Source organism: Strix aluco, chromosome 5 (assembly GCF_031877795.1).
Source record: "Strix aluco isolate bStrAlu1 chromosome 5, bStrAlu1.hap1, whole genome shotgun sequence".
Classification (NCBI taxonomy): Eukaryota; Metazoa; Chordata; class Aves; order Strigiformes; family Strigidae; genus Strix; species Strix aluco.
Window position 1 is genome coordinate 3422713 of NC_133935.1, and position 22936 is coordinate 3445648.

At 46.2% G+C, this 22936-nt stretch overlaps 2 protein-coding genes across 3 annotated transcripts in view; both read right to left on the minus strand.

Moving 5' to 3' along the window:
• Nucleotides 1-12303, minus strand: part of CDPF1 (cysteine rich DPF motif domain containing 1) — a 24734-nt gene extending 12431 nt beyond the window's left edge. Inside the window, exons 1-3 of one of the 2 annotated variants that reach the window (XM_074825638.1) lie at nt 12195-12303; nt 11768-11908; nt 47-170 (exon numbers count right to left, since the gene is read on the minus strand). In XM_074825638.1, the coding sequence (XP_074681739.1) occupies nt 47-159 (113 nt within the window). In that variant the 5' untranslated portion in view covers nt 160-170; nt 11768-11908; nt 12195-12303. Of the gene's footprint in view, nt 1-46; nt 171-11767; nt 11909-12174 lie in introns of both variants that reach the window. The other variant, XM_074825639.1, reaches the window with a different exon arrangement.
• A 1756-nt stretch (nt 12304-14059) lies between these two features.
• LOC141923928 (polycystin family receptor for egg jelly-like) lies at nt 14060-22016 on the minus strand. The gene is given in 2 exon segments (XM_074825642.1): nt 14060-14121; nt 14124-22016. Coding segments are annotated over 2 exon segments (7938 nt in total). The 5' UTR covers nt 22000-22016.
• Nucleotides 22017-22936: the final 920 nt, after the last annotated feature.

The following is a 22936-nucleotide window of genomic DNA, read 5'->3' on the forward strand; positions in this document are numbered from 1 at the left end:
ATGCTCACAGCATAGATGAAGCCTGTAATATAAAAGACATACTTACACAATAGAGCGAGTGTTTGGTGGCTTCTGCCCGTAGTACGTGTACGGAGCTGTTAAGCCACAGAGCTGACATGTGAACTCTCCTGTAGGCTGAACTTCTTTGGGAGCATCCATCTTTAAGCTGCCTACAAGAAACGCAGAAATCTTTTAGCTCCAAAATGCAATACGGAGAACATGCCTGCAAGAAGATTAAACTGCTGTGAGACATCTGGCTATGCAAATTAAAATCTAATGGAAAACTGACTATTGCAAACCTCAATTAGGAAATCTTTTCTCCCAAATCTAGTTGGTTTCCCATGTGCCAGTTAGATTTCCAAATTTCTTAGATAGGTTTAGAAATTGCAGCCTGGGAGCCTAAGTATAAAGTTCACCTATTAATTTGGAACTTGATCCATAGAAGAATTTAGGTAATGATAGTACATGGCTGTGAGCTGGAAAACCCTTTGCTCAACCGAGGCCTACGCTCCCTAAACGCTTCCCAGGAAACGACTCCCCACCTGCTGTGCAAAACCCTAATCCAGTTCTGCAATGCCTGTCTCCTCCCACAAACTGCAAATGGAGCCCTGAAAGGGTTTGGGACCCCGCTCGGTTGGCAGGTACCAGAAAGGTAGGTGTTGCAATGACTTACTACATCTTTTTCTTTGCTTCTGGTTCACCTTCAAATAGAGTTTTGGAAGCTTAACCCTGGCTCCCTGTCCTTATCTGGCTTCTTATGGAAATGAAGCTGATGCAACCACCCTGTGCCTAGATAGTGTTGGCCCATTCAAGCCACACAGGACAGAGGAGGAGGCACCTTTAAAAAATTTAGGTCCTATTGTTACTGACTGTTACTGATTTGTTATTAATTTGAGTTGATGATTTTTGGTGATTTTGATAAGAAATGATTAGGATGAATCAATTAAATGGAATCTCACAGACATACCATTTTTTATAAAAGATAGTGGTGTCATGTTTTAAGTAGTCATAGGGATGTTGTGTTTAAAGTAACCATACAACCAGTTATGCTGCCAGATGAGGTACTGCTGTTAGACTGTTTGGTGAGGATGACTTATTGCCTTGTAGACCAGGTGTTCTAAAAGTTGTATGGTGAAAGGGCCTTGAAGCATGTTAAAATTGCAATGTGAGCCAAAGTCTTTGAGTCAAGGGCATTGGAGAGTCTTTCTTTCAGATCAGTAGTCTGTGGTGGTCACAAAAGCAGCCCCCCAACTCATTTCAGGACTCAAGTGCATATGACAGGAAAGAGGTGGGAATAAGAAAATGAGTTATGGGAATTATCATGTTTATGCGTGAGAACTTGATTAATATGTATGACTGTATCCTATATAATCAGCACACTACACGAGTTAGGTGTGTGTTGTTGGTGAGACGACTCCCCTGCACACCCGGCCGTTAGTTAAGGAGTGTCTGCTTATCTGCATCAAATTGGTGTCGATAAGTTCTTTTATCCCATTTTGGTGACACTATCACTTTTATGAAAATAGGCAGAAGAGGGAGACTCTGCTTCATCCTCATGGAGGATACCCATAAATTTCTATAAATCTGAAAATGTGCACATAAGAAAGCTACAGTCCATCTGTCTGAAAGACTTCAGACCCCCATTACAAAGGTGGATAACCTAAAGTTATATCAGTCACAAGATATAAAATGTAGGAAGCCATGCTTCGTCAGCTTTGGCGCTTACAAGGTGACTTGTTTAAGATCTTGGCCATTGATTTACGTTCAGGAGGTCACCCTTCACTAATACCACTTTAGTTAAGGGTCACACCCTCAGTTTTTCAGAAAGCACGGTGTGGCAATTGTGCTTTTAGGACCGATTTTGGTATGCGTGCACGATCAGCTCAAACACAGCTAACCATGTGCGTGCCCCAAAACTGCACCAAGCCATGAACAAAATGTAATCTCTTGTTTGCAAATTGGGTATCTTTGCTCACCTGCACCATTTTCCTGAACAGACGCGTTTCACCTTGCAGTTAGCAAGAAAACTCAAGCTTTTAGCTAAAAGCCCTCACGCTTTTCATGGCATGCGGTTTTCTGCTGTAAAGCTGTCAGCTTTTTAAAGCAAAGCAGAGCTGGCGTCAAGCTGTGAGGAAGGCGAGCACTAGGAACTCAGATTTGGGCAATCTCTCAGCAGTTAGGTTGTGTGCGCTCACGGCTGAGCAGATGCACAGCCTGCCAAAAGGACAGCAGGTCATTCCCACTCTTCTAGCTTTGCAGCCATAGCCTTCCCCTGCAGAGCTGATTCACAGAATCACAGAATCATCAAGGTTGGAAAAGACCTTGAAGATCCTCCAGTCCAACCATTAACCTCACACTGACCGTTCCCAACTCCACCAGATCCCTCAGTGCCGGGTCAACCCGACTCTTCAACCCCTCCAGGGATGGGGACTCCCCCCCTGCCCTGGGCAGCTCATTCCAACGCCCAACAACCCCTTCTGGAAAGAAATACTTCCTAAGAGCCAGTCTGACCCTGCCCTGGCGCAGCTTGAGGCCATTCCCTCTTGTCCCAGCACTTGTTCCTTGGGTCAAGAGACTCATCCCCCCTCTCTGCACCCTCCTTTCAGGGAGTTGTAGATGGCCATGAGGTCTCCCCTCAGCCTCCTCTTCTCCAGACTAAACCCCCCCAGTTCCCTCAGCCGCTCCCCATCAGACCTGTGCTCCAGACCCTGCACCAGCTCCGTTGCCCTTCTCTGGACACGCTCGAGTCATTCAGTGGCCTTTTTGGAGTGAGGGGCCCAAAACTGAACCCACTCATCGAGGTGCGGCCTCACCAGTGCCGAGTACAGGGGTAAGATCCCTTCCCTGTCCCTGCTGGCCACGCTAGTGCTGATACAAGCCAGGATGCCATTGGCCTTCTTGGCCACCTGGGCACACTGCTGGCTCCTGTTCAGCCGGCTTCAGTTCACTAAGGCCATGTCTCTATTTATGTTTTAGCTCAGCTCAGGGGTTTTCTTTGGGAACAAATTCCCTGATTGTCCCCGCTTACTGCACTTGGTTTGCACTGCGGAGCAGTCTGAAAGCACACAAACGGGACAGTTTCAGATGAAACTAAACTGAAAGATGTGCTCCCGAAAAAAAGCACACCTAATGCACTCCAACCTGAATGCCCAACTAAAGGCCATGCAGTCTACAGGCTAGGACCAGAGGTAACCTGAAACATGCCGAAACATAGAGAAGTGGGCAGCTGGTATCCAACATCAAACACCTTGGTCTGTGGTTTCACTCTTCCTGCATCATGCTGGTTACTAATGTAGAAAAAAAACACCCTTTTTTTTTTTTTTTAATCTTCCAATGTCTTTTTTTCTCTTGTTTTAGGGAACTAAATTGGCTTGCAGAGGAATCCAACAACTGCTAACAGTAGTACAAGGTAAGAGGCGAAACTGCACAGCGAGGAGAAAGGGAGGGTTGAGATGAGGGACCTGTATTTCCCTTTCAATGACAGTAAGCTGCTATTTCTGCACACCCTATGTGGTGAAACTGAATCCTTAGAGACATATGCTGCTAAGGTGAATTAGGGGCAAGGTGAAGCAGAGTTGTGACTACTTGTCATCTAATGTTCCAGAAGAACAGGGAGCCCCAAGATCCTCAGAGGTTTCAGAGGCTTCAGAACAGACACGCAGTTCAGAAAGCCCTAGCCTGCTAAATCCTGAAACTTAATTTTGGGAACAATCCCCCTTAGCCCATCATTCCTTCACCACCAGCCTTTCCACTCATTCCTGGCATTTCAGTAGTACAGGGAGTTCTTCAAATGTAACACAAATGGGGCTGGATACTGGTTTAATAAATAAATCCAACTCGTGAATACCTTAGGCAGCTACATTTTTTCCAAAGCGATGTAACCCTTGGGATATCATGTATTTTCCCTACCTCACAGAGATGCTTGAGAGAATTTAATTAACTAAAATGCTTTCAGATTTTTCCGTTAAATATAAGGCATGCACATTGGTAGCTATTTCTCCCTCTATATTAAAACTGGGGTTCTTCAAACTATACACAAACTCAACTAAGAAGTCTGCTTTTTGAACCCTGCATTTTAGGATTACCAGATAAATCCCCCAGACATACCTAAATTTACCTTTTCTGTAGGTAGTCAGTAGCAATACCAAGACTCCCACCCGTCTGCAGGAGATTCAGTCCAGAACACTATGTGCAATTTTTTGCAATCAATCTTTTTTAAAAAGGGGAAATAATTAACCCCGCAAAGGTAGAGTACAGAAAGTCACTTGAATCAAATAGAGAAGACTATCATGGTGTTATTTTCTTAAAAATAATGCAAAACACAAAGAACGACAACAACCAAAAAAAAGAGTATTTATGGCAGTGAGGCTCATAGACTTTGGAATGAATGTGTCCTGATTCCAAGTCAAAATAACAGCCCTGGGTTCAGAGCTGAAGTACGTTAGATATAGAAACACCTGCTCTCTTATAGACCACTGGCATGTAGAACAGAATCTGTTCAGTGACTACCACTGGGAAGGAATGACATCTATGTACAAACAGATTTTTGGCTATGGCAGTTGAAAAGCATATGATCCTGCCTGCAAGGCACAGATGAATTTATGATGCTTTCCATTTTACTCCCAGCTTACAAGTCACTGGTATCAGCTGTACCAAGTCTTGTCTCACTGGGAACATCATCTGTCCTGAGAGTTTGTCCACACAGCAGCACTTGGCAGAGTTAAGGTCACTAACTCAAGGTGTGAAGTTAATGAACAGATTTCAGAGTGAATGCTCCCATTCAGAAGTTTGCTATATAACAAAGTAAAGCTGTTTTCCTTCTGAAGAAAGAAGTTCAATGGCAAATGTAACAAGCTTTTAGTTTATGCATGTGCTTCACACCTTTAGTCTAAAGCACAAGCAGACAAGTCCTAAGATGCCCCTCTCTCACAAAGCTTCTAGTACTTCCACAAAGCTCATATGCAATTAAAAGAACTGTATCTTTGTCAGATAGCAAATGCACAGAAGCGATTCTGGGGTAAAAGCACAGTCAAGACAGACACTGGTTTATGGCACAGTGAGCTCATTGGTTTGGGCCCATACGCCACCTTAGCAAGATGCCTGCTATGACAACTGTGACACGGTGTCTGCCTCCCCTCCAAGCAGGCATACGAAGCACAAGTGAGAACTTGTTTCTCTCTAACATACCAACAACAGGATGAAGGATCTCTTGAGGAGATAAAAGTCTAGGGCACTAATCCCTTCATAATAATGACAGGCAAATTTGTGACCTCAGGTGACTCCAAACATCACCAGCGCTACCACTGCCTTTTTCTCTTTTCCTTGAAAATTTTTGAAGCAGCACCATGTCCCTGTAACATGTCAGCTATCTGGCTGGCTGGCAGGTACTGAAGAAGTCTTTTAGAACTGAATTCTGCCCAAGCGTTTGCCATTTTGGCTGGAAGCCGCAAGGTACTTAAACACATACTTACTTAAAACACATGCATAGCTCTTCTGAAAAGAACACGGCTACCCACACATGCTTGATTGCGAAGCAAACGCTCAACTAGCACGCTCAGCAGAAACCTGCCAAGTCAAGCCCAGAATGCTGCAGGACGTGTGTGAGGTTGGCCCACGCGTCACAGCGAAAGGTAACGCACGCGGATTTGAATGCCATACCAAGGAAATAATTGCAGTAAAAGAAAGGTGCGGGTTAGATAGTGCTGTAAGAGTGTTTCTCCATGCTGCCTGTGACTGATACATGATACGGATGTGGGGAAATGGCTCTCAGTGCAGTTCTCTGGGGACTCATAAAAACTTCAGGGCAGTTCTGCTCGGAGCATTCTGCTAACGCGCCTGGAAGGCATGCCAGAAATAATAAATCACCATTAAATTGTCAGGGTCAGTGGCAAAGTAGTGGCACAGATAAGTAATCTGATTTTCTTTGCTTCAAACCTCATTAGCACAAGTCTTTACAATGCATAGGTTAAGCCCCTCTTAAAACTCCACAGGAGACTCATGTATTTCTGAGTCACTGATAAACTAGAGAAACGATGCAAGAAACAATCTGCTACAAACAGACGTGGGCTTTGATTTGAAAGGATGTCAGATAAAACCAACATTGGCACACCTTTAATCCTCTCCAATTAAAGCCTTGTTTCTTTTACCTGCCAAGATTTTCCTGCAGCATCCACTGTTGATGACGATGACCTATTAAAATATTCACAGCTTGATTCTCGAGGGGAAGGAGCTCTCTCTAATAGGAAGGTAGGAGCCGCTGAGCTCATAGCCTGGTAAATGCCAAGTTATTTTGCAGTGTTTGGTGTGATGTAAATTTAAATAGGCTTCGGCACCAGGAATGCACTCACCTCCTTCAGAAAAATGATCTGTTGCCTAACTGCTCAGGTAATAGATGAAACAGCAGAACTTTCTTACTTTCTAGTTAATCCCCAAGTGAACAACTGTCTCCCTCCAGTTACTTCATGTTACAGCCCTGAAGGCACATTTAGGTCACCTGTTGGCTGCCTCCCTGCTCTTCAGTTGAGGTGACTTACCTTGGCTCAGCGTAACAAATTAGCCCAGGAATGCAATTTCACCAAGCGTGGTCATTTGGAACTTTTACCTTTATTACCTCTCCCAAAGATCACTTGATTGAATTAAACCTTGACTTGTTGCAGCAACGTCTCCCTTCAGGCCTGGGGGATTGTGCTGGTATTGCTCTGCTCTCCCTGCTCTGAAGGAACTCGGATCACTGCAGCACACAAGCTGCCCTCTAGGTATGGGTCACACAGCAGGCCCCAAGCCCTGCTTTTTAACCACAGCTTCTGCGGATTCCCCCTGGCAGCAGGATAAACAGGTCATAGAAGTGAAAGCGAGCATGTTTTCTGAACAGTTGTAGGGAATGTTTGAACAGGGTGTGTCAGAAGAAAGAGCGGAGTAAACTAACAAGCAAATTAAAACCCTTCCTTAGGTAAAAAGGCTTTACGAACACAAGATGAATCTCAAAAAGGCACCTATTGATAAAATGCATGATTTATCAAAGCGGAGAAACCAACACTTAAAACAATCTAGCCCAAGTACTCCTTACTTGAACGTGGCAGGCAGCCAGCTCTGAATCAGACAGCATTTCATAAGGAAGAACCTCAAATTAGGTGAGAATTTAACAGCTTCACACAGGAATGCTGCAGCAAAGGCATTACCCGGTATATACCACTGTCCTCTAGTGGAGACACGGGCCCTGTACAGCCCCGCTCTCACCAGCTGTGGGGAATCCTCGTTTCAGCACCTCAGGTCGTCAGAGGGATTCAGCTGTAAAAGCCCAGCGAAGTGGATCGCACGGTAAGAGTGAACGACAGAAGAAAATAAAAGCCAGCTGGGCCAAGCGTGCATGGTGGAGGCCATCTCCACGTCTGGTTGCAGAGGCACAGCAAAGGGTGGAACACTTTGCCATGTAACAGAACAAACAATCCTGGCAGAGGAAGGAGAATGATAGTGTCATTAGTTCTTCCTTTCCTTCCCTCCCAAATTAATCTGTGTTCATGTCTGGTTTTCTGCTCGATCCTCCTCATTCCTCTTTCTTCTCTTCCAACAAGCCTTCCTAAGCAGAGTACAAAGCCTATCCATGATGCCATTCTACCGTTCTATACATAAAACAGCCTAGAAATTAAAGGAAAGCAATGCAAGCTTGTTGCTCTTCTCACAGAACAGTTATAGGGACTTACCAGACAGGAGGGAACACGGGAGATCCAAACACTGAAGCGTTCACTGAAGTGAACATCAGTTCTGGATTACAGTTATTTCTTGCCAAAATGCAGAAACCAGACCTGAGGTCTGATTTCATTAAATCTCCCTTCTGGTACAGCCACAACGAATGAGGATGCTATGGGCATAGAGGCTACTGCCTGCCCTGAATTAATTTTGTCTTTCTTCCAAATGTAGCTCCCTAGTATAGCTTTGTTGGATTAATATCCACAGTGGGGAAGAATAAATCAGTAAGGCTCTATTAATATTTAAGGGATGATGATTCCTTTTAACTTGTCCTTTAAGTTAAGGAGGGCCACACATGTACCACTGAAGGTATCAGCTTGGCTAAGCACAATCTAAACTTAGTGCAATGCTTTCCAACAGAGTCTAAAAATAGGAACACCAATATTTTGTGGAAATACACGAGGAGAGGGTAACATGGTGTTTCAGGAAATAAGACACTGCAACTTGACATAATCCTGAAAGAAATAAATATAGCTTCAGTGATTTATCTCCCTGCAGAAAGCAAAGTTGGTACTGTAAGGAAATACTCAGCCCCCGCTACGTGGGGTCGCATGTTACACTGTCCTTGCTGTGACAGCTAATGCCCACTTTCCCCTGTGACCAGCGAGATGTTCAGAGTTAACGCACTTGGGGAAGAGAATTCTTTCCAGTAAAATGTGACTGAGTTAGGACTAAGCTTAAGATGAGGACTGCATCATGATGTAAAGCAAAACCTTCAAAAAGAAAACATAAAACTACTGGAGGGGTGGGGGGTATGGGGTAAAGAGCGTCAGCTTCAAGAAAGCCTGAGAAGAAAGAAAGATCTGTACTACTATACATGTAACTTTCTCATGCACAAAGCCCCACACACCTTCTTCCAGTCTTATCCCTTTCCTCTGAAAGACATGTTCCTCAACTTCTGTTATCCCAGCTATTGTGAACAGTGAGCACAAGAAAACACCAAACAGAGGTATTTCCAGCACGTCCGGTAAAGCAAAATCGTCCACTGTCACTCAATCCTTAGAAAGTTTTCTTTTCCAGGGCATCTGTGGGAATTCTGTCACAAGATTTACGAATAGGTGCCTTGTTTCACACCTTCAAACAGATGTCATTTTGGTTTTGCCTCAGATTACAGTGGAAATTGGTCTTTCAGTCAGGGGCTAGTGACTTCAAGACTTCCTGACTTACACATATGTTGAGAATTCCTGTTTTCTAGCCATGCAGCAATATGAAATAACATGAATTCAGACAGGCACAAACACTGTGAATTTTTAGCATGTTTTCAGGTTAGTCTGTTTGCTCCTCTCGGAAAGACTTTGCCTCCCAACCACGACTTGGATTACTCTGCCTAAAAAGTATGCATGTACTAAGGCTGTACCTACTTCTTTCAAAACCTGATACTCTCAGGAAATAGGCACAAGAACCACTTCCATAATCTTCTGTAGGACACAGAGAAATGATACTTGTTCTTAGACAGCTGGAAACATTTTACCATATACAGCCAGGCCATTTCTTTTGTGCATGCTCTGTAGTCTGCACAGCCTGTTCTCCAGAACATGCGTGCTTATGCTCTTTCCTTCCAGAAGTTCTTCTGGACAAATTTAATGCTCTGTTCATCGCAGGTAAAACAGAAAGAAGGCAGGTTTTCCACATGACAAATTTAATCATGGATGGAGATGTGTGGATCCTAGAATTCAGTATAACAAGAGTGGACTGCTCCTACCCGGGTCATATGCAAGGAGGGCTGACATGCAAAATCTTTGCAGTTCTGTCTTTTTGCCCAAGAAGCTCAAAATCCAGTAAGAATTAGCAGAATCCTCAATGTATCACAGATATTTAAGTAACTTTCGTTTGGCTTCAGTTGTCCATCTGTTCAGCAAGCATAGGTGGGTCTAAGATGTCACTGAGGTCCAAGAGGAGTTAATTAAGCAGCAGAGTTGGTGGGGTCTTGATAGAAGTTTTACATGCTGTATGTTTATGTTAAGCGTTTTTAAAAGTACTGGCTATAGCTATAGATGGATAAGGTTTAAGAATGCTGTGATGTTTGTTACAGATTAAAATGCATGTTCCCTTTTTGCACATATACGTATCTCTAAGTGGTTAATTAGTAATAACTTTACTCAGTGTTAGGAAAGTTATAATAAAATTAATGAAGAGATGGGGAAGAAAGCTTAATGGAAAATTATTATTGCATGTAGTTAGAAGGAGACTTTATAGGAGGCAGCATGGTTCGTGTGTTAGCTGGCCAGTAAAAAAGAAATCAGAGCAAGTGAAAAAAAGCTTTCACCAGACACTGAGAAAAGGAACATAAAATGCTCACTGACCCTCTCTGGCTTTATCTTGACCCAAAAAGCAAAAAACAAAGAATCCCAAACCATTGCAATCGCATAAGTAACTGATTCTTAATCCAAATCTCAGGCTTGTGCTTATCTGTTGGGAGTTTTGGGGCTCCTCACAGCTTTTTTGGTTTATTGATTTTTGTGCCAGTAAAAGCACTGCTTTAGCAAACAGGCTAATGCAAAGCTAATGTACAGACTAGAAAGTTTAGCATTTCAACAAGCCTGGGGATTAAATCTCCTTTTCAACTCAGGTTAGCAGCAGAATCCAAATCTTTTCCTACCATTATCATCGAATAAAAACCCTTTTTGGTCAGAACACCTCTAGGCAACCCCAGATTGCTGTGTCTGTGCAGAGTAAAACTTTCAGGGGATCCTCCACTGTTCTTGATGTAACCTTGTCATATTTGTAGAGATCACAAATGTGTATCTTTACTGGAGCCAAGACATGAAGTGAGACAAGATATAAAGCTCTTGTTATAACAGCTACTTTGCTTGGCAAATTTCTCCCTTTACGTGGGAAAATAAGGCATGAGGAAAACATGTTTGGCATGGGATCCAGAAGCATGAAGGCCTTAAATTTTATACAAAACATACCATTTCAATTGTAAGGATATAGTTAGCATAATGTCTTCATGTTATAATTAGTTTTGCTGACAAAAAGGGGTTCACATTAATACAACTTATAAACTATACCAATTAAGGGAAATTAATCAGCATATGGTATCTTTGCACTGATATACTTCTAGTGGTCCCTCCACAGTGGTATATTGGTAACATTATAGAGGGGAAAAACCCTAATGGAAAAAAAAGGTAACCAATGTACAGACTGGTGAGTACTGGTACAACTACTAGTACATAAATCCAGTTCTTTGACTCACAGATGCCTAGAGATGGATGAGAGCTCAAGAGATTATTTATCATGCCCAAGGCACAACTGGCTTTATTCTGATGGCATTTTGTATAGAGACTCCTACCAGCCCAAGTGCCTTAGAGACAAGTAATAGGTCAGCAGGCAAATCTGGATTAAGTGTGAAGGAAAGCCACATGATTAACCTCCCTCCCTAAGCAGAAAGACTATTTCTAGCATCACTCAGATACAGAGATATTTATTCGGGTTCTCAGAACATATTCTGTGAGAAACTGTGGTATTCCATCTCTCATACATCTTGCAAACTTCCTACCTCCCCTCATTTTTCAAGAGGAGTACCTGATTGTTTTCATGGCTCTACGGTCCTTTAAGCCCAAAGCTGTGACTCCAACCCCACCTTGCTCAAGTGCAACCTCGTACTGGAAATGCCTACATATGACAGGAAACAAGAGTTTCTCCTAAGTTCCCTGGATTCGTTAAAGCTCCTTTTTTGGCTATGTCCAAAGGCAGTAGCCCCACAAAGCTCTGAACTTCCCTGGACTCCTCTCTCCAGTCCCCTTTGAGGCTGCGTGCTGTAGCTCCAACCTTAAAGTCACCAAGTTCCTCAGAAAAAGCAATCTGTGGCCACTACATTCTATCAAACAAAGAATATACTTTACATTAAAACCCTTGCGTAGCAAAAAAAGCAGAAGCTTTGGCTCTGCAGTTTGAAGGGGAGGGTGTCCCCCACTCTTTAATTTACGCTCTAGTGAGCCAGGCACTCTGGAGGCGGGATGTGCAGATTTTAAACCTTTCCCACTCCCAGCAAAGCAGGGTTTGGACTCTGCTTTCCCACCTCTGCAGCAAAGCTTCGTCTATTCGCTGTCTTCTGCGGTGGAGAAGCCTTGTGCTCTGCCTCTGCGGCCACAGCCGAGCCGGGCTGGCTCCTGCCCTCAGGAGGTCTATGGCCACCCGTCTTTCACAGAAGGCTTCCCGGCTGGTAAGGAGAAAATAAAAACCTTTTTCAGATCGCAGGCACGCAGGCTGCTGAAGAGAGACATTAAAGATTCATCCCTTTTCTTTTTAATAACATTATTAGCAGCAGCCGTCCCCGCGCACTCGGGTTTCCCGCGCAGGCCGCACACCGCAGTCTGGCAGCCAAAAAAGGCTTAACACACACACAAGCACACAGACACTCCCCTCCCCGCCCCTTTCCCCCGGGGGGAGGCAAGGCCGCAGCTTGAACCCCCGGCTCCTGCCCACCCGAAGCGCTCAGCACCCACCAGCGACCGGCACCCACGGGTGGCGGCAGGCGGAGGGGCCGCTTCCGGGTTTCCCGCGCTGACGCGGATGCCTCAGCGCCCGGCCCCGCCCTCCCTTATTTCCCTCAGGCCGCTCGGCTCCTTCCCGCCGAGGGGAGGGACTGCGGGGCGGGGCCTTCCCGGGCAGTTGCCGGTTACCGGCCTCCACGGGCCCGGGCCGGCTCCGGAAGTCGCTGGAGTTCGAGGTAGGAAGGTGGGTTTTGGCTTCGTGCCAGGCCGCGCCTGAGGGCCGATGGGTGACACCATCCCATCGGCTGTAACGCCCCCCCCATAAACTCATTGTGGGGACATGTCCCCATATTATCTCCATAATGTCCCCATAATGTCCCCATAATATCCCCATAATGTCCCCATATTGTCCCTATAAATGCATTGTGAAGAGCATGAGGTTTAAAAAAGAAACCATAATCGGTGTTCTGTTTGTATTCAAAGTGAACTGCCTGGAGGATGCCCCCAGTTTTATGAATAAAAAATAGGGGTTTTGACCCAGTTGACCAGTCTTCCCAGGCGTCTTGGACAGTCTTCCCTTCCAGGAGGTCACCTGGTGACGAGTGTGCAGGTACAGTTTTACAATACAGAAGTCTTCTAATCCCACCCCTCCCTCCAGGGTATAAAACAGGATTTTATAGTTGACGGTTAATGTCTGCCAAAGGGACACTATAACAAAGTCTTCTGCATACAAATGCAATGCAGTGTTGTGAAGGATTATTTTTAATTGCTGGGCTGCACCCTGCTAACTCATTCTATCTATTTTTTATTCCTTATGCTCTGAGTAGGAAGGATTTCATGGCTTGGATGGGCACATGCTTCGCTGTGTAAAGAACTGGTTGGATGGCCGGGCCCAAAGAGTTGTGGTGAATGGAATTAAATCCAGCTGGCGGCCGGTCACGAGTGGTGTCCCCCAGGGCTCGGGTTTTGGGGCCACTCCTGTTTAACATCTTTATTGATGATCTAGACAAGAGGATCAAGTGCACCCTCAGTAAGTTTGCAGATAAGAATAAGTTGGGTGGGAGTGTTGATCTGCTCGAGGGTAGGGAGGCTCTACAGAGAGACCTGGACAGGCTGGAGCGATGGGCTGAGGCCTACTGCAGGGGTTTCAGTAAGGCCAAATGCTGGGTTCTGCCCCTGGGCCACAACAACCCCCAGCAGCGCTACAGTCTTGGGGAGGAGTGGCTGGAGAGCTGCCAGTCAGAGAGGGACCTGGGGGGGTTGACTGACAGCCGGCTGAGCATGAGCCAGCAGTGTGCCCAGGTGGTCAAGAAGGCCAATGGCATCCTGGCTTGTATCAGCACTAGCGTGGCCAGCAGGGACAGGGAAGGGATCTTACCCCTGTGCTCGGCACTGGTGAGGCCGCACCTCGATGACTGGGTCCAGTTTTGGGCCCCTCACTCCAAAAAGGCCATTGAATGACTCGAGCGTGTCCAGAGAAGGGCAACGGAGCTGGTGCAGGGTCTGGAGCACAGGTGTGATGGGGAGCGGCTGAGGGAACTGGGGGGGTTTAGTCTGGAGAAGAGGAGGCTGAGGGGAGACCTCATGGCCCTCTCCAACTCCCTGGAAGGAGGGTGCAGAGAGGGGGGATTAGTCTCTTGAGCCAAGGAACCAGCGCCAGGACAAGAGGGAATGGCCTCAAGCTGCGCCAGGGCAGGCTTAGACTGGAGAATAGTCTGGAGAAAATCTGAGCACAATCGCTACTAAGGGGTTGAATGTTAAAAAAGTCTTAGAGGTAAATAATTTATTTATGAACAATTTATTTGAAATTTATTTGAAATTTATTTGAAAAGTATTACAGAGTAAAGGTGGTCTTGAACACAAAAATCTTTCCTTGCTCATATGACAAGATAAACCTTTTTTCTTCCATCTATTTTGCTGGTTTGGAGCCCTAAATGTGCTGATGTCTTTTCTCAGGCTGCCCGTAAAGTACACTGTAAAATAGATCAGTCTCACTGGGTTTGGTTGTTTTACAGATCAGAAGGTAAAATATCCTTCTGAGCCTTTGCAATACAAAAGTAGCCACTTGTGCTTCTTCAGATGGTTCTTCATATACGGGTTGTTTCACCTCTCCATAGGTAGATATAATAACAGCTTGGAAGAGCCTGATCAAGACACAGATCATCACAAACATGAAAGAAGCCAGGAACAGGCCACCCAACAACCTGTCGGATGGAAATGCAGTATCTCTGAACGCTGAGACACAGTAAGAAAATATGGTCTGAGCTGAGTGAATCATGTTATTGTAATTCCATTCATGCTGCCCGAACACGAGGTAGCCAAAAGCTGTAAATGCAAAAAAGTACACCGCCGCCACGAGGGCCATTGAGGAGAGTCTGGGAAGGGCTGCCAGGATGGATCTGTGTGCCAGGCGCACATCATAAAAGAACTGAGCGTATTTCAGAGTTTTCAAAACTACAAGAAATGCTAAAAAGCCTGTCGTATTCCTTAAAATCTGATCTAAATGAGAAATTGCATGAAAACTGATGAAAGTATTTGGGTGAAGTAAGTAAAACTTCACTATATCGTCTCCCACCTTAAACTTTATGATCTGTAAAAAAACAGAAAGGAGGAATGCTGATTTTAAGCCAAAGTTGATTATGTTGGAAAATTTTTTGATGTAATCTTTTTTTTCTCGGCCTATGATGAGAAGCTCATCTGCAATGTAAACGAACAGGAAGGCAAGAACAATTCCAGCCACAAACATTTGAGCTTTAGTTTGCTGATGAAAGATGGGGAGTGCAAAGGAGTGCACAGACAAACTTGGCTTTATCATCCCAAAAGGAGACATTTCAAATATGACTGAGAGGGTGCAAAAGAGGCCTGCATCTGAGTTAAATGTAGTCAGTTCAATGATCACAGCCCACGTGTTCTCATCAAGCCAGTTGCTCTGTTGGAGAGTGTCCAGCCTTGTCGTAGAATTAGGTCTTCCTTCTTCAGGGAAGAAGTAAAACACGTATCCTTCTGGGCCATACGTGTGCAAATCTCCATGTAAATAATATGTCCACGGAGTTCTGTTTTGGTGGTAGGTGAACCCTCCGTAACTGCTGGCCTCCTTGGAAAGAGACTGGTTGGTAACCTTTGTCCAGGTGCCAGCATAGTCACCTTTCTCTGGGATGTCACTGCCGTATTTGTGAAGACAGTGGCTTTTACTGATCACAAAGTTATTGATGAAGCTGTGAGGATGGAAACATTTTTTCTCAGTGTTTTTAGCCCGCACTTGCCTCATCCTAGGCAAACCAATGATTTTGGAGCGGCTCTCGGGAAGGAAGGCTGGCTGCATTTCGTTGTGGACCAAAGGCAAGAACAAGTCTTTCACCCACACGTAGATATGTTCCAGCTTAAGTACCCCGGAGAGTCGTGGAGAGAATTGGTTATGGATGAATCGGTTGTAGTGGAAACTGTTGGCGTTCTCAGTGGAATAGGCAAAATTTAATAGCAGTATCAAAAAGACAAGGTGGCTGATGAAACCTTTTGTGAAAGTAAATGCCTGGGCTTTAATTTTTGCCCTTTTCAAGATGTTTGCAATTTCATCAGCTTCTAAAGGCTTATACTGCTTGCTGCCCCTGACTTCAGCAAGTTTTGAGCGCACCTGTCTTATTTCATCTTCGCTCATCATTTCTTTATCCAACTTAGTCTCAGAATACTCTTCCAGAGTTAACCATGGGATGTTTTCACAGGTTTTTGGATGAATTGTACGCATAGCTGAGAACAAAATGGCTTTTAGAATTGAAAAGAGAAACACTTTCTCAATAAAGGAGGTTGCAGATGCTAAAAGCCACTCTCTTGAAGTCTGATAGCCGTAAGACAAACCATATGACACAATGAAAAATGATGATAGCCCCGTGACAGCTACAACTAGTGCCCATGCGATATAGAAGCACCACCTCCAAAAAACTACGTGCAGTCTCTTGGGAAAGGGCGCGGAGCCAATGCTTAGTGGTTTCCTTTTTTTCTGAAAGTTGCCCCCTTCTTCTGCGTCATTATTGGCATTTGATTGCAGCCTTCTCTGGCAGGCCTTAGCCACTGGAGGGGAATTCACGGTTGTCGTCTGCGCCTCTGTTCCTATTACATTCGCATCGCTTTCAGAAATGGCGCAATTACTCCAGTTTTGGGGAGCTCCCTTGCTTGTTGTCTTTCTGGAACATGGCGGGCTCTGTGAGCTGCTGGGACCAGGAAGGTTCTCCAAGGGAGTAATATTCCTCGGTTGCGCTGAAGTTTCTGAAAGGTACAATTTTTGCAGACGTTCCTTCAAGTTCTTAAGATTTCCAGCCTGGAGAGGTGCATTTACCTTTGGGTCTGTCTGAGCCACGTCACGAGGAGAAGGCTTCCTCTGGGAGTACTTAAATAAGGCAGTTAGAATTATTTCCACAGGCATGGTAATCAAAGCACATTCAATTCCTAGTGCTATTGATCTCAGATACCTCAAGTGTACTGGAGATTCTTCATCCTTGTCAGTGTTAAAGAACATAATGTTAACAAGCAAGTCTATTAATAATACTGCTAAATACAAAGACAACCTTTGGAGCCTGCTGGAAGTGCCAGTGAGAACGTGAGCATAAATTGAGAACCACGGATGGCTCTCTGTCAGGCTGTTGGCAAGTTTAATCAAAAAACAGTCGATTGTGGGCACAGGTGTCTTGGGGTTTGTGACGGAAAATGTCCTTTCTAGTAGGTGATCGCCCTTGTCGAGAGAAAGCCATTTCCTGCAGATGAAGAACCAGGTCGTCCTGGTGGTCACGTTCTCAACTTTGGCTCTGCTTAAGAACCAGCTTGGAGATGGGCCCTTGTTATTGTGCCAGACCCTGAAGGAACAAATGTCTCCCAAGTCCTTCTTAGTAGTTAACAGAAAGCAATTGACGCTTCCTTGCTGGAAAGGTGAAAAATGCGGGTGCCGTAAACAATGGACGTCACTCGTGCCGTTCTGGCCGATGAGCTGAAGAAAGACATCTGCTTTGGTCCCAGCTCCCCAGCGACTGCCTGTGTGTAAAGTGACCAAAAAGCTCACTTTATCAAAGGGGTCGTTGTCTGGCAGAACTATAATGTTTTTCCTGTTTCTGTCAGCCCTGTCTTTTCTCACGGCCCAGAAGGACAGAAGAAAGTAGGCGGCAAAAATAAAGAGCACTGTTAAGAGGGTCACTGGGTTTCTAGGTATTTCTGCTATCAGGGTTTCTCCCAGGTCTAATGTGTTGGGGGGAACTAGTACTTTGGCTGCCAGGAACTTGATGTTGAACGCGGACGCACTTGACGCGGCGTGGACGGACAGACGCCTGCGACTCCGCTTCATATTGCAGACACAGTGGACCCTCTGCCAGTTGGTCAAGGAGCCAAGCCTGCACGTGTCTTCTCTCCACAGGCTTCGAATCCCATCCAGAAATAAGCACTGATCGCTAAAAATGTGTATTCTCACGAGTCTCTGGGTTTGGTACCTTACGACGTAGGGTGTCAGCAAGACAACGGAGATGTTGTGAGTGTCTGTGCCACTTCCTTGAGCTGTGGCTGTCAGCAGTGACTCTGGGAGACAGATAATATAGGGGCCCTCAATGTTACAGTCAGCGCTAGCTGTCTCATTTTTGCTTGCAGCTGTTGGCGTGTTGTGAAAAGCAGAAAATGAGGCTATGGGAGGAGCATGCGTGACATTGGCGCCTGTAAATACTAGCACCTTGAAAGTAGCTTTTAATTTTGTCAGGATCTGGATGTATATGCTCCTGCTGTTTCTGTTGACTTCAAAACTAAATCCTCCAGTTGTGTAAGCTTGCGTTTTATCGGGTCCCATTGCTAGCTGAAAAGTTGAAGATTCCTTATCTTTCCTAGCAACAGTAATTTCTGCTCCTTCAGGCACGATCCCTAGTAGATCCCCGTTAGCCTTGGTCTCTGCCATTTTGAACCCCAAGACCGTTGTTGCAATTTCTGATGCGTAACCTAACCAAGGGAAGGGGTTCTCCTCAAACTCAAAAACGGCAGTGGAAATCACAGCATCATGGGGCAATCCAGGATAATTTCGTTTTTTCAGTGAGGGATAAAAGCAATTTCTGCAGGTGTTTCTGGTAGAGAAAGCATTTGCAATGTTCCAGGCTTCATCTTTCGTCAGAGTGATATTCCAGTGTTTCGTTTCCATTAGAGTTTCTGTTTCGCCAGGGACTTTGCCCTGGAAAACGATCTCCATTAAGTTTTCCATGATGGAGAAGACTTGTTGAACTCCGTTGATGTTGACATTCCTGTGACGCAGAAGAGCAGCTCTCAGGATGTTGGACAAGCCTCTTAGTATTCCACTGCTTTGAATTTCTGCTTCCTCAGACCAGTGGCTCTCATTCCTCTGTACCTTCAGCGTTCCCGTTACTTCTGACAGTTTCCTAATGGCGAGGTCTTGCGATCTGACGGTCACTTCGTCAGCTTCCTCTGTGACTTGAGAAAGAGAAGCGACTACTTGGTTGATGTCCATTGTGCTCTCAACTGAAATATTCAGGACTGTTTCAATGAGGCTTTCCCGAAACTGAGCCTTCGGGAGCTGGAGAGTTGGTGTGACTTTAATATAGTTTAAGACTGAGGCCGCCACATAAGCCAAATAACCCGCGCTAAAATAATTTCCGGTCTGGAGATAAGATGTCATCGGCGCGCTTAAGCCGCTCACTGAGGCCAGCAGTTCGTGAAACACAACAGCTGGTGGCCGGCTGTTAACTGGGTTCTGCACGCGGGCGTATAAATTCACTTGGGTAAACGCCCCAAGGGAATTATGGACTTGGACGTAAAGCTTCAAGGTGTACTTCTGAGAGGGCACTCCGACTGGGAGTAAAGACGGAGGAGTTCTGGGCTCATAACCAAAGTACAGAATCGTGCCAAATGTGTTTTCCTCCACAGAAGTTATTTTGGTCGTTTGGGGTACGTTGGAAGCTACGATCACTTTATACGTCAGAGGTAAATTGCTGTCAGAAAATCCACTGCAGTGAACAACAAATTTTGTCAGAAAGGCTGTACCCCAGCGTGGGTTGATGGCACACTTGCCAGCCCTAGGAGGAGAATTCACCTTAAACGCGTGTCTGTAGACCGAGGACCTCCCATCCCAGGTAGTTACTTTTAACAGGAGAACGTAGGATCGATGTTCAGTCTTTGTAAATGTCAGAGCATTTATAGACAGGTAAGCCCCAGACCTCCCCGTTGAGGTTCTGGAAGACCAGTCAAAGCTAACTTCTGTAGAGTTTTCTGAAAAAAGAGACCAGTAGTAGACTGGCTGGCTGGTTGTTCTACAGTTTAGGCACTTTCCAGACAAGATAAATCTCTCTGTTGGAATTAGAGTGCTACCACAGTTTTCAAGGCATACCACGTTCAGGAGGAGTGGGGAGCCAGGCCGCACATCTACAGTTTGGTCAGCGTAGCTCCTCCTTGTATCCTTTTGAATCTCTAGACGAAAGTAGTATACGCTGTTTCCTGGGAGGGATTCTGGTGGCATTGCTTGAACTGGACCGGAGGGTGTTAGCCATTTCAAATCCCTCTGGGCCGGATGGCATCTCTTTCCCGGGCTGACTTGCATGTTTTCATAGTCTGACACCTCTTTAGTACAGTACCAAGTAAATGTGATTCCCTTTAGTCCTTCCTGTGAGTCAGGATCGTAGGACGCGGAGCCATCAAGAGTCCAATTATCAGAAAAACCCACTGTGCGGAACGTGCCTCCCACAATATTTGCCACTAGGTCGTTTCTCTCGATCTGAACGTAAATTTTATCTGTGCCCCTGAGGACTATTGAGGTCCTAATCGGGGTTATCGCAACAGTGAAATTAAACAGATACAGCCCGTAATCTAAAGTAAAACTGGGAACGGTTAAGTGTATCATATCTACACCATACATCCCAGAAGAGTTGATTGGGTTTGTCCAGTCCGGAATAGTTTCTGTGTCCTTAACAGAATAGATTCGCCACAAGGGTTTGATAGATATACCAACGTTGCAGCATTGTCGCACGTCGGCAAAGAGGAAAAAAGATGCCCCCTTTTTCCGGCGCAGGACGGAGGTATGAAGAGCAGGCCTCCGAATGCGCACACTGTGTATGTAACAGGCTTCCTTCCGGCAAGCCACCTGTGCTTCTATGTTTTTTGCGGTGTAGTTGTTAACTGTGACTCTTAAAAGAGCCGGTGTACGTGCACTTCTGCTACAGTTCACTTTTGCCACAAAGCCCGTGTATTTCTCTGGATCAAAGGGTAAAGCAGAGCGACGGACAAAACGCGTGGCGTTTCTTACGTGGTCGTTGTATGTGTACGTGCTGTTCTGGAGAAGGCGGTCTTTTTGCGGTCCAAAAAGCTGCAGGTGGAAGGTCCACGCGCACTGTAGCATCGGATGTTGTGCAGGGATAAACCACACTAAGTAGGTGAAGCCTTGCAGAAAGGAAGGACGGCTGCCGGTGAAGACGTGGACTTCAAGGTCTCTTTTTGCTGGAGTCCTCTTCTGATTGATGTAAAGGTACATATTGAACTTGTACCACTGGAAGGCCACAAACTCTACGGAGAGTAAGTAGGAGAGCTCCTTGTGTCGGTAGAACACAGTGCGCGTGTGAGGGCCATCTGTGGAAATGGAGGTTTCGTTTTCTTCGGTTGTGTAAAGCGTTCCGTGGTTGTACTTGAAAGTGTAAGTGCTGCTGTTGGTGTTCCCTGGGTGAAGGTTGACGTGGATGGGAGGTTCTCTGCCTGCCGTTAGGCTCAGGGTACCGTTGAGTAGATGTAGTTCTCCCGTCGATTCCTTGACCCTCTTTCCATCAACGTGGAAGTAGATGCTGGCCACCACCATCTCACCCAGGCTCTGAGGCGTGAGAACGGCACAGAAGTTGCTCTGCAGCGTAAAGGAACCGTAGGAACGGAGCCAACCTCCTATGGCCTGCGTGTCCACCAGTCTGTAGGCCAGTGTCCTCGGGGAGAGGGGCTGAAGCCTCCAGGAGAGGCCGAGGGGCTGCTGAGGAACACTAAGGAGCTTGGAGCCGATGCTGAGGACATGCAGCAAGTCACGCTCTACCTCGAGAGAGAGGTTGAGGCTGATCTGAGGCATCTGCTCGATGCTGACCGAGGCAACGTGGAGCCCGTGGCGCCTGTAGCGCACGGTCAAGCGGTAGCTGTAGTAGGTGGCGCAGGCCTGTCGCAGCTCGGCTGTTGGGTAGACGGTCGGTGGCAGCGGGTCTTGGTGCTCGCTGCTGGGAAGGAGAAGGGTAGAGGGGCTGCCTCCCTGGCTGCTGAAGCGGTACTTCCAGCTGGCACTCTTGAGGCGCGCACACCAGCCCAGCTCCACCGGCTGCCGCGCAGGGATCAGGCGCGTCTGCGGCCAAAGCACGAACAGCCTCATCTCCTGCCCGCACATCTCCACGGTGACGTCGTGGTGGAAGCACTCGGGTGCAGCGCAGGAAGCTGACGAGCATCGTACGGTGAGGAGGATGGAGGCCCCGGGTGGAGGAGCGCTTCCTGGCAGGAGGCCTGTCTGCAGCGTCACCTGGCCCGACCAGCGCGAGGTGTTTGTCACCCGAGTCGAGTTCAAGGACCAGAAGCAGCGAGGTGGGGGTGGCAGCCGACCGTCTTTCCCCTCTGGCTCTGCTCTCATGCCCGGGGCGGGCTGGTAACGCAGGTTCATGGTGCTGTTCCACAGGCACGAGACCCAGCGCTCGCTGTCCCGCTGTTGAGAGACTTGCCCGTGAGGGCCCGAGCAGGTGACTAGCAGGGGTGGTGGCCAGAGACGGGGCAAGGGGGCCGCCGAGCCCCAGGACCAGATGCCCAGCAGCAGAAGGACGAGAAGACGGAGCGGTGTCATTGCGGTATGAGGTGAAGGAGGGAGAGCAGCTACCGGGGTGCAGCCTGTTGGTGGTGTAAAAGGAACAAGCTTTAGAAAACTCTTTTCTCTTAGGATAGTATTATTAGCAGGAATAATTAATAAATAGATACTGGTTTATAGGTTTAATTAATAGAGCACAGGTGCTCTAGGAACAATATTGACAGTTTAAGCAACTTAGAAAAGCTAGGTAATGCAAAGCTAGGCAAGATATTGATTATTGGTATATTTGGTATAATAGAGGTCAACAAAGTAAGAAAACCTCTTTGATAAAAGCTAAAGGGAGTTTACTTCCTTCAGCTCCTGAAGCTGAAGAAACTGAATTCCCTTTTAGAAGTACTGGCATGTATCCAATGCGTTTGGATTCCAGCCCAAACCCTAGAGCGGGCCCTGGTGCAGGCGCCGACGTCTCTCCGGTAACAGGAGTGATGGGACATGAACCTTGGAAGCAAGGTGATTTAGTAGCTTGGCAGGCAAAAACGCCTCGCTGACGAGCTGATGCTGCAAAATGCGCTCAGCTGTTGTCGGGAATTGTCACTGTTTACACCCCTGATTGGAATGATATGAAAACTTTATTAGGAGAACTATTTCAGGCAGAGACAAGGGAAAAGATTTTCCAAAAAGGTAAGAGAGTAACTAATTGCACAAAAGCTTTGGAATGCAGAGAAAGATCCGACGAGCACGTGGGTGATTACTAGGGCCGACTGAAGGCCACTTTAATGATGGGGGTATGACCCGTGACAATTTCCAAGAGCCACTAGCTATTAGTGTTTTTGTAGAAACTCATGCCACGCTGGCAAGGTAAAACATTAGGTAAAGTCTTGAGCATTGCTGCTTTTGCTTTTGACGGGAGAGATGAAAGCAAAAGCAGCAAGAAGAAAAGTTAAAACTTGAGAAAAAGCGAGAGCAAAAAGAGAGA